The sequence below is a fragment of the Eulemur rufifrons genome, chromosome 6 (assembly GCF_041146395.1).
Source record: "Eulemur rufifrons isolate Redbay chromosome 6, OSU_ERuf_1, whole genome shotgun sequence".
Classification (NCBI taxonomy): Eukaryota; Metazoa; Chordata; class Mammalia; order Primates; family Lemuridae; genus Eulemur; species Eulemur rufifrons.
The window spans coordinates 86994120-87006610 of NC_090988.1; the positions used below are offsets into that span (position 1 = coordinate 86994120).

Genomic DNA, 12491 nt, shown 5'->3' on the forward strand with positions numbered 1-12491 from the left:
GGCTAGGGAAAACCATAGGATATTTGAGTATTAAAGTTGCATACCTAATTATATATAAATTCATATCTTGTCAATTGTCTTATAGCCCCAAACTTAGGTGATTGCAAATGGCAGGGTGTAAGGAAAACTAAGACATTATCTCAACTTTTGATAGATGGTTTCTTAAAGACATTTATTGTGACCCACTCTCTTGGCCACCAGAAAGATGCCTTCTCTCACTTCCCAGATGAAGTCAGGCTTTTCAGAGATGGGCTCCCCCGGCACTCTGCACTGGAATGAAATAATTGTTTGATTCTTTTTGTTGAGTGCCTTTCTCTTCCTACTAAATTATATGTTATGATGCCAAAACTTTTTTTTTCCCCCTGCTTCTTTTGGTTCCCAGCATGTCTTGCCCAAAAGTGTATAGTAAATATTTGTTGAATGATTAAATGAGTTTTCATTTTAGAGATGAACCAACTGAGATGCTTATTGTACATGACCTGTCCCAATTCATGCATTTTCTGAAAACAGTTATAACTAGAATTCAAGTTTCGAGTCTCCTATGCCACAGTTATCTCTGCTCTTTCTAGTACACTATGAAAATTTAAGATCTGCAGTAACATCTACAAATGACTTATTACAGAGGTAGAATACACATATCCCAAGGGGCTATGAAAAGTGAGAGGCAAGTATAAGTTCTTTCGTCAGGGTTGGATGATAGGTACAGAAAGGCTTAAGGAAAGAAGAGACATTTGAACTGGACTTTTAAGGATGGACAGATTTTAGATAGAAAAGTATGGGAAAAGTCACTCCAGCTATAAATGGTATTTTATATAATTATATGTATCATTTTAGCCTCAGTATCTTTAATGCCATTATTTCAATAAATCTTTAAAATATACACATATTAGTCAGCTAATGATCTTATCCTATTTCAGTGAACAACGTGGGAATGTCATATGAGTATCCTGAATACTTTCTGGACATTCCTGACTTGGACAATGTAAGTCTTTCTTTGTATATTATGGCAGGAAAAATAACATATGCAGGTCATGGAGAGACAATATGGTATAATGATTCAGACTCTGAGCCCTAGATTCCAACTGCCTGAGGTTCACACCCTGACTCTTCTACTTACTACCTGAGTAGCCCTGGGGATGATCCTAACCATACTTAGTCTCAGTTTCCTTGCTCATAAAATAGGCAAATAGGGATGTTAGAAGGATTGAATGAGAAAATATTTACCATCTCATTTATACAGTGCCAGGTTCAATAATAGCTTTAGTTTTATTCTTATTTTGATTTGTATTATAGCAAAACAGCTCTACTTTAAGTAATACGATTCTAAACATCAATTTAAAAATTGCAGATATGTTAATATATAGCAACGTGGTTGATTCAGGTAAACCAGCTCTGCCAAAATGAAAGCTACGCCCTTGCTGTGTGCATAATCCTTTACCAAAAACTAGAAAAGCATATCATTGAAGGACTATGTAAATTTTTTTAAATTATAGAAAATCTTAGGTTCAAGAATTTCTATTCTCCATATTAGCAGAGAGGAAATTGCAAAGTGTTCTATTTATTTTAGATTTAATGTGTCTTTTTGCTTCCAGGTTTTACTTTCATATATACCTTGGGTTTTGCATATTTACTCTTGTTAGAAAAATGCTGTAACATTGAGAGTAAAATAAAATCTGCCTCTCCACCTCAACTCTTGTCATTTTGCAAGGTCTCTGTAATATCTGGGGAGACTTTCAGTGCATCTCTAGATTACTTAAGTATATATCTAATAGGGTCACTTTTGTGATAAAATCTATATAAAATTATTAATTTTTTTACAGACCATCAAGAAACTGATAAATATTAACGTTCTTTCCGTTTGTAAGGTAAGCAGCTTCTTTATAAATATGCCATCCTCTTTTGGTTCTTTCTATATAAAAACACTGACATAATCAGCTTGTTCACTTCAGTCTACTCTTGTTTAGATGTGTGTATGCATTCCAGTGGTCTATTTACTTATGTCCTCAGAAAGTAGAAAGAACTGAACGTCAAACAGTGTCTGTATTATTTTGCTTTTTAAAAACAACAGTTATTAAATGCCTTCTATATGCAAACACTGTGGTAGGCACAGGGACTACAAAACCCACCTTAAGCTGGAGATTGATTTTTACAAAGATTTCATCCACATGTTATTCATCGCTGATAAATTATATTGTCTCCCCTGTGATACATTTGAGTTGGTAAATGTTGTGATAAAGCATTGCGTGGGGACTACGGGACTATAAAGTAATGAGGGTGAGTTTTGTAAGCCACACATAATAACTAGTCTAGTTGCTAGTTGATAAGCATGCTTTATAGCCGTATAACTTTATATGCCAACCAAAGACAACACAGTCAGCATCTGCCAAAAGAAAGAATACATAGCAAACATGAGCATCTTCACACGATTTTTCCTTATATTTTAACAGTAACTACAGAAAAGATACCATACCTTGATCATACATACCAGAGCAGTGAAAAATATTGCCTAAGACAGAATTCCCACGGGTAGTATCAGATACTTTAAATTTGAACATACCTATAGAAAGTGAAATCCATTTTCAATTACTCATACATACTAGTTTATTTAAGGAAATCAAAAAATGTTTAATTCAAAACTATTATAATTGACCAGATAAATATAAATAAGAACTTAATTATTAATTTTCACTTTATGGCATTGTGGTCTTTTTCTCTATTGTGAACATTTAAAGAAAAATTTTCCTTGTGTTTTCATCTCCTGAGGGAAACTATAAATAACCCTTACATGTTTATTTCAAATCCAAGAACACAATCTTATGCCTTGCCCGATTTTTCATGTATGGCTGTGCATACACATATGCCTGTGTGACATATATGTGGTTTAAAAGTGCTAATTCAATTTTAGAAGACAAATAACATTTGGTAGCTTGCTACTTAAAGGTACTTCAAATGAATTATATTATAAAATGACAATTTTGTAAAACAAATAATCACTCCCCCTGTATCTTTTCCTTTGTTGTATTAACCAAGTTTTTTTTGTCATGGAAGATTCAGTTTAAGGAGGTAAACGAGGTACAAGTGGAACCGTGCAGCAAGACCCACATGCACAACATCGATGCTTTTAAAACCTGGTTAATGTGAATACAGTGTACAGTTTCGAAGGTATTTTCTTAGCATATTTATATAAATGCAGTTATTCTTTAATAATCCACATGAGGCTTCAAGTTAATTAAATAACTCCACCATTTACTAGTTATATTGGACCTTGGGAAAATTACTTAACCTATGTACTTCAGCTTTTCGTCTGTTAACTGAGGATGATAGTTCTCTTTGCCTCACAGAGTTGTGAGGTATTAAACAAGGTAATGTGTGTAAAGCTCTTAGAATAGTGCCCAGATCATATAGTAAGGGCTCTCAAAATGTTGTTAAACTCAGGAGTGGTAAACATTTTTAGTAAACATTTGCAACTATGACTTTGATATCACTTCTAGCCTACAATTTACATATTTTAGGATTTTTGCCTTTTGAAATGACCGATATGTACTGTTATTTTGATATATCTTTGCTGGTACATTTGGCCAAATGCTTGAAACTAATGAGTGTTAAATCAATGTGCATGTGTTTCATAATATATTTTACTGACTTAATGATAAAATATGTTCAAGCGTTTCAATTTTGTTTTATAGGATTATTAATACTAGCTAAAATTAGTCTCCTGATAATTTTAACTCTTATGTCAGAAAAACTGTGTAAGGTTTTTACTCTAGATCCATTAGTATTTTCTCTTATAACCTCCTGCTTGTCTGCACTTTTGTGGGTTTTTTTTTTTTTTTTTTTTTTTTTCTCTTATGGTGTAAAACACTGGCCCCCTCTGTCTCCTCGAACATGCATTTTTGGTTGGCAGTCTACAGAATACGAATGATAAAAGGCCACGGTCCTGCCCTTAATCTGTGAGAATCAGTCAGCCTGCTGTGCTCCATGGCCACAGACTGCATCCTTCAAGCAGCATCTGAGCACAGATCAGCGTGTGCAGTGGTCCTCACATCATGCCCCTGCGCAAAGACCAAATAGTGCAAAAGGGAAGGTGTGAATAAAACAGCACAAATCCAAAAGCACTATAGAGTATCTTTCAGTTTTAAAAAAAAAAAAAATGATGAAACAAAAATGAGGTATCATTCCTAATATCTTGACAAATTATAAAGTGCTTCTCCCACGTCTTCATTCTTCCTCCTCCTCTTTCTTTTTTCACATTGTCATATGCATGTGTTCCTATGAAATGAGTTAATCGAGACAAACGGTAATTTATTAAACACTTGTGAGCCATATTGATAGGAAGTATTAGTGGCAGAAGAACTGGATATGTGCTTCAAATTTTTGTACATAAGCTTTTTTTCTTCCAAACTAAATCGCATTTTTAAAGTATTAAGGGAGATTGCTATTTAAAATATTTCTTCATTAAGCCAAATAGTCATCCCTTAATTTATCTTTAATATGAAACTGAATTTTCCTGTACCTTTGTGATGTGCACTTTTAATGGAAAAACAATTCAAAACTCTCGACTTAGAGAATAAATGGATCATGGAAGTAATACCATCTGGAGGATAGCCGATTAGTTTTTGTTGTACTATAGGCAGGACCAGTGTAGTTGTCATCTCTGAACACAGTTGACTAGTGACCCTTCAGCTATGCAAATGGTTTGAGTGGAGCAGTGGGGCAAGCGATGTGCAGTGACTAGCCAGCAGGCAAGAAGAGGAAGTTAGGGCCTGATTGTACAGGACCTTGGGTGCTGGGCTCCTTCAAGTAGAAGTAAGGTGTGATCTAATCTGCGTTTTGGAAAGGCAGTTCTAGTGGGAGAGTGACATGGCAATATGTGTTTTATGGTATATGTGTTTATCTTATTCATACTGAGAGAAAGGCCTTCTATCTTCTGTGTGTGACGCTCCCACGTTTAGGGCTCTTTGGTGCCGCTGTGATTTGCTCTGTAATATATTTGGATGAATTGTGCCTATTGTTCTTTAGTTGACTGTGTTATGTTCCCAGGGCCAGGATCACACTTTCAGTAGCAATGGCTGTTTAGAGCCTTAGGGTAACTTATAAGAAGATGAAAACTGGTCTGGCTACCAAATCTTAGAAGGTTTTATGGTGGGTGGGCATCAGGGGAACTGGGACATGGATGTCTGCAGCCCAATGCCACAATGAATTCACTGAAAAAGTCTTATATACAAAAGACCTCTTCTCACCGTCAATGTTGGTCCAAGTTTTATCTTCTCACCAAACCCACATGATAGGGAATAACAGGCAAAGGAGAGACTGGTAAAGTCAGTTTGCCCTTGAAGGTTTGGGCTTGTGCCCCTAATTGGGAGATGTTTGCTAGGTGGGGCCCTGCTTCTTGTTATAAGTCTGTGCTGTGCCCTGAGCATTGAATGCCCTGGCTTTCCATTCCTTCAGGTCCACGTGTTCCTGTCCTGGATTAGTAGGTCAGGTGATTATAAAAATCATATCACATCCCAGTAGAAGAATGATAAAAGTGAAATATCCTGAGACCAAAGGAATTACAGGTCATTGCCAGATAAGTGGTGGTGATGTGGTCCAGAGGAATATTGGGGAAGAAATATTCCCCAATTATATTCCCCAAATTTATTCCCCAAAAATATTCCCCGATTTTTTTAAAATGTATTCCTTTCCAGTCACTTCTCTATATGCATTTAATAAATAGTTTATAATCATATATATATGGATATATGAGGAGAGAAACGTAAGCATTTTCCATTTCATTGGTTCATAGATGTTGAGAAACAGTTTTCCTTTTTTTTTAAATTTGGGGGGTGGGTGTGAGGAGGTTTGTTCAGTTTCCTTGGTTTTTTTTTTGTTGTTGTTGTTGTTGAGACAGAGTCTCACTCCGTTGCCCTGAGTAGAGTGCAGTGGTGTCATCGTAGTTCACAGCAACCTCAAACTCTTGGGCTCAAGAGATCCTCCTACCTCAACCTTCCAGGTAGCTGGGACTGCAGGCATGTGCCACAATACACTCTGGGTTTATTTTCTATTTTTGGTAGAGACAGGATTTCACTCTTGTTCAAGATGGTCTCAAACCCCTGAGCTCAAGCAATCCTCCCTCCTCCCCTCCCAGAGTGCTAGGATTACAGGTGTGAGCCACCATGCCCGGCCTAGCCCTGATGTTTAATCATAAACAGCTCTTCCAGGTCATTTACCTCTCCAGTTCCATTTGATTGTTTCACTTTTTAACCTTACCCAATATTTTGGGTTTATTTCTTTCTCTCAGTGGCTTACTAACTGGGCTTTCCCTTTACCAGGGATGTTTTTGAAGCCTTGTTGCCTGCTTTTCCAGTTTTGCTCTCAAATCCTTCAGGGATAAATTTAGTCTTGTTCTTGTTCCCTGCAGAGAAGTTGAGTGGTATAGAAATTCTTTTTAGGTGATCAATATGGCAGGTAGATCAGTCTCAACTGTAAGAGAAGTCCCTATAGATAGGGTTTTCGTCTTATGATTATAGATGCTCTGTGACTAAAATCTAAGTCTTATTTTTCATCAAAAGCAATGACCTTCACACCAGAAATGGTGGAGTGTAGAGACAAACCTCAAGGTATTTGTTTTCTAAAACAGTTCCAGTTTTATACCTGGAGGGATTTCCATCCCAAAATAGAGAGTTTGCTAATGAAATTGTTGAACTGCTATTGATTGCTGTTAGAGAAATGGAAAATTGGAGAAGTACCACAATTCCAGAGGCAGGCAAATATAGGTCTAATTTCAAACAGGTTGTGTACTGATTTTCACATCAATCCAAAGACAAGTTTTAAAATAGATCTTGTTTGTACTGTTTGTTTCTGATTTGAGATCACTTGTTTTAACACCTAGCAAATTTGGGGTTGCCTTCCCTCTCTGGGCCAGGCTGTTCTTTGATGCCTTTAATCATAATTTTTGGACCTCAAGAGACCGTGAACTTTTCACTCCTTTTCACATGAGCACTGCCCAAACAATATTAGCTGAGCTGCCTGCAGCCCCTACGCAAGAGTTGGAAAACCACTCCTGCAAATGATACTGAACTCTGAAGCTGCTACTGGGTTTGGTGGATAAGCTAGAAGCTAGAGAATGGCCCTGCCTACAGCTGCACCTCTTAGGATATATCCTGGCCTTTCTGACAAATAGTGGGGGTGTTTTGACCTTCATTATCAACTTCCTTAGAGCAGAGAAGGAAATGGTTGGGGGTGTGGCCCAAAGTAAAATGTAACAACTTTCATTTATAGCAAAGTACCATTGAGTTTTGTTCACTTTATAAGAGGGATGGGGAAGAGGAATCTCAAGCAGGCAGTTAGTTGTAATTTAGTTTTTCCTTCATCAAATATTCAACCAAGGTGGGGACTTGAAACCATGTTTTATTAGGGGTGGGGCTGGGTAGGGAGACCATGACCCCTCCAGACTGGATTAGGTCTCTCATTCATGCAGTTCCAATGCACACTGCCTGTCTTCCCTTCACTGAGCATTTCGTTTTTAGTTTACAGTCTCTGTTAGATTGAGTCTCTCTTTCACTTTCGAGCCTCTCTACAGATTGTAAGCACTATGAGGGTTGGTACCATGTCCTTTTCCTTTCCTGCTTTATCCTAGCCCTGGGGCTCACATGTCAGGTGTACAACAAATGTTTTTTGAAGAAATAAATGAATGAATTTTAAAAACTGAAAATTCAAGTTCTTTGGGAATAAGGATCACACTGATTTTATGTGGCCCTAGAAGGTTGAACTTGGCTCAATTGTTATATACACTGAAATAAATTGTGGGATCTGCCAGATGTGGAATGGGTAGGTGAGTTCCCTTTCTGATTCTGGGTCAGAGGTTGCAAAGCAATGATCTGTTGGCCACATAGGCCTATCGACATATTCTGGCTGGCTCAGTTTTCAAAATTAGGAAATTTCACACCCAGATTTCTAGCTTCTCTTAGGAAAAATCTGAAAATTAGATAACACTGACCTGAACTACTGCATGGCAACAAGTGACTAGAGCTGAGTAGTTCTGAATATGATAAGCAGTTAGGCCTGCAACTCTCCAAATCACTGCATTCCCGCTAGGCCCTATTGTTTATCTCCCTAATTTACGTTCCCTGCCTGGACCTTTTAGGCATTTGAGTTAGAGTTCCCCTGTTCCAGGGGACTCCAGGTGTTCAGTCTACTCGAACTGCTTGGCAAAGGTGAGCGATTAGAATGGCATTGACTAAATCAATCTCTTCTTAGTCTGTTTGGGCTGCTGTAACACAATATCTTAGACTGGGTAGCTTATGAAGAACAGAAACTTATATCTCACAGTTCTGAGGCTGAGAAGTCCAAGATCAATGCTTCAGCAGATTCGGTATTTGGTGAAGGCCTCGTTCCTCAAAGATGGCACCTTGCTGTATTGTTTCATGGCAGAAGGGGCAGGCAAGCTCTCTTAAGCCTCTTTTTTAAGATCAATAATCCTATTTACGAGGGTGGAGCCTTTGTGATGTAATCATCTTCCAAATGCCCCACCTCTTAATACCATTGCATTGGGCATTAGATTTCAGCATATGAATTGGGGCGGGGGGCGGGGGGGACCACAAACATTCAGACTATACTGTGTTCTACCCCTGTGATTCTCTGAAATCAGAATCAGAGTATGAAGCCCTTTGCATGCTTTTGCAAAGCTCATTTTTTCCCTAATACTATCTCACTTAGCCAGAAGTGCCTAATGCTGTGTCTTGGAGTAGATGATAAATGTTTGAGTGGAGAGACAGGTGGAAGAAAAGAACAGAAACATTTGTTTTCATTTTCTTATATGGATTTGCCTCTGGCATGTGACATGGTACCAGTAGGGGGAGCCCTTTATTAATTTGAAAATCCATAAGAATAATCTCTGTTCAGCAAGCTATTATTAATTGTATTTAATTGAGGGATCATGCTAAGAATGCATCCCAGCACCCTGCCCCAAGAATTTAAGTTAACAGCATTAGGAAATTAATAAATTGTGGGAAGAAGTGTATGATCCTCACCAGTGATCCCCACTCAGGGCTCTTCTAAATGAAGACATTCCAAGTTAATGTCTAAAATCTTTTAATCCATTTTGAAATCAGCTATTATTATGCTCTTAAAAATTTCCAATTGATTGGGTACATTTAGCCCTTAAAGCCTCATAGCAACGGGCTGCTTCAGACATAACTACAAGATGATGGTTTTGCCAAACTGCATGACAGCCCCACTCTTTCCACGGTTTTCTTCTTTCGAAAATGAGGACATAGTTATAGATTGGTTTTAAGATTCTTTCCAGCTCAAAGTGAAGCTAGTTTAGAGGAGAAATACCTTATATATGGGTGAAAATGTAAAAATCTCTTTGAGAACTTTAAGGATTATTTTCTCCCCAAACCGGTCATTTTTGAGAAATGAGCTTATTTTGGAAAAATGTAAGTACTGTAAGCTAAGCTATTACTTAGCATACTATAGTATGTTAAACTTGGAAGAACAGTGTGTAATGGTATATGCTCTCTTTTTTAAAATTTTTGTTTAGAGTTTCTAAATTTTGGCTTTAGTTTCATTACTATTAATCAGTAGGCAGCTCTCTGTTGTAGAAAGTTCTTTTCTTTCTCTTTTGTTAAATTATTTTAATGTAGATCAAACCAGAATTTATTACAAAAGGAAAAACTTTGTTTTTTGTGGTATGGGGTTGAATTTCAGGTTGAGTAATGGGTGGGGAAAATGGCTAGGAGGACTCTTAACTTCCACAAAGAGTTAACATTAATAGAAAGGAAAATCAAATAAAAATTGGAGATCTCAAACCACTCTAAAAACTTTATCTAATTAAGCTTTCCACCCTCTGTGCACTAAATACTCTGTTAGCTACACAGGTGAAATTCTAAGACTTTCTAATTAAGTTGTGTTCTTGGTACCACAGAGCTCAAATTATATAGTTTGCCACAGGAAATGTGTGCTGTGTCATTCTAGTATGACTTCCAATGGAGTTACCATCTATAATAATTTCTGCAAAATAGGTATTGTGTAACATTGTTGCTTTCTGTAATTCTTTTCACTGTTATACTATGATTTTTGAAAGATTACTGCTAATGACTACGGTTGAAAACTTGTTTAAGGTATTTGCATTTAAGAAATTGTTTCCTTCTAAGTTGTGTGGGTTCATTTTCAGTTACTTGAATTCAGATCCTGTTTACTGTAAGCAGGTTTCTTTGGGGTAGAGGCAGGGCAGAGGTAGGCAAAATGGCTATTTGTGGTGTTCCAGTTCTATGTATGAATAGCCTGTATTGTTGGGGCTTTCCCTGGATTCTAGGGCAAGTTGTTACACTTTATTCTCTACTTATATAAAATGGTGATACAGGTGATAATATTTGTTATTTTATCAAAGCATCTTGAATTTTAATGTAATCTTTTCATTTGCATCTTTGGTTATCTTTTCAAACATTATGTAGTAATGTTTTCTTTGTACTGTTCTCTCCAAAAAATGACCAAATACCAGAGGCTGCATGATACAAAAATAATTTGCTTGTTTTAGTATAGATCATTTTTATACTAACCTAATGAGTGGGAGAGTCTACATTTGTTCCTGGGTGTAAAATAAAGTTCTTTCTACAAACTATTAAATACTGATGCTACAGAAGTAAAAGAGAAAAAATTATACTCACGTTAGGTTTTTTGGATTTTTTTGTAGAAATAAGATTATGGCAGTTTTTCGAATTGTAAAAGCAATGAGAGATTGTTGCCAAAAATATGAGAAATATATGTGAACACTAAGAAGAAAATAAATCATTTTTAATCCTACCCACAGATGGTTACATTTTAATGTAACATTTTCAAGGAGTTTCTAGGCCAGCCAATGTATTTTTGAGTTATGTATCTCAACTAAATGCTCTATTAATACTAATTTTGATTTTGTATGAGCTAAATGAGCCCTTATTTGTTTTCCAGCCAGAATATGCATAGCTGTACCAGTAAATACCAGTAGATATTTCACTCTTGAAATTGAATATGTGGTATCCCCTGGAAGAATTCTAAATTTAGCTGTCATGAAGACTTTTGTTTATCTTTATATATTTGTATACTTTATGGCTAGCTTGTATATAAAGTAACGTAATATCTAAGCGTGATGTGACATATATATTAACCTGTCCTCCTTAGACTTTAGGCATCTAGGACTTTTTTGTGGTGAATATTAGTGAAACTGTCACTAAAAATACACACACACACATATATATATATAAATATATATATAAGAAACACTTTGAAGCTCTTATTGTTGTAGAAGTAATGTTGCTGCAACTTTTATCTACTTCTTAGGAAAGAATTAAATTAAAATTGTTGTATACTTTTGGAAATAATCTCAACATGGAAGAAAACTAGTCTCGAATTAATGTTTACCACTAATCTAATATTCCTAACCACTGAACTTACAAGTTATGGTAGCCTTATTTTAGAATTATGTTAAGAGGAACAAAAAATTTCCTGGTACAGCAATTATCACCTGCAGATGGCCTAAAATTAGCATTGAGTTAACTCCAGAAACAGCTTGTGAGCTGTGAAATAAAGTTCAGATAGATAGTGAGATTTCACAGAGATGCTTGGTATATTGGTATAAATAACCAGATATCAAGATACCAATCGATGCATACAAATGAGACTACTAATAGCTTAGTTAAAATATCCTATGTAAAATTTGGTGTTAAAGATAATTTAATTTGATGTGAACATAATGAAGCCTCTACTTATGCATAGAATATTAAGAACAGTTTATATATACATACCCAAGCAAAGAAGGCTTGAAATTGAATTTATTGTGACTTATAATCTGATCAGAAGGAATGATAATTTCAATATAGGCAAAGACAATCAATGTTATAAAAGTATGCAGATTTCAAATTAACTTTTCTCAGGATTTTCATTGTTAATATGTGACAGATTAAAAAAAAGTTACATTTTATGACAAGGAGAAATAATTTAGAGTCAGAATTTAAAAGGGGAAATCAATGAGCTATAAGAAAGAATTTAACTTTTACATGAGAAGACTGTGTCTTTGCTGATGGATCATTTGGTCATTGAATATTCAACAAGTATTTCTGGTCTTTTAATAGCCAGACATCTGAAGTAGTGTTTCTTCCCTTGTGTTATGTTATTGAAACTTTTTGAGTTTTAAGTCACATGTATAAAGAATATATTTTGAACATGTCCATATACAAAAGGCCATCAAGAAAACATTTAATGCTTAACATGCTAATGATATAATTGTATAAGTATGATTATATTTTATGGAGTTTCCTTTGGTCTCTGATCATTGTCTGGATAATTTTTACCATTCAAAAAGGAGACATTTAATATATAACATGCACATGGTGAAAGGGAAAAACTAGCTCATGATATGTGCATTCATATTTCTTCAATATTCCAGCTAAAAATTTAAGAGAACCTGTTTAGGAGAGCTCAATGGGCAGTGGCTACCCCTTCTGGACCCCACTTAGCTGCAGTTAACAAAT

The 12491-nt window shown here is 36.0% G+C and overlaps 1 protein-coding gene across 1 annotated transcript in view; it reads left to right on the forward strand.

Annotated features, from left to right (window-relative positions):
- Positions 1-12491, forward strand: part of HSD17B12 (hydroxysteroid 17-beta dehydrogenase 12) — a 150898-nt gene that overhangs the window by 108544 nt on the left and 29863 nt on the right. Inside the window, exons 5-6 of the mRNA XM_069469852.1 lie at positions 918-982; positions 1821-1865. Coding sequence (XP_069325953.1) covers positions 918-982; positions 1821-1865 — 110 coding nt within the window. The remainder of the gene's footprint in view (positions 1-917; positions 983-1820; positions 1866-12491) is intronic.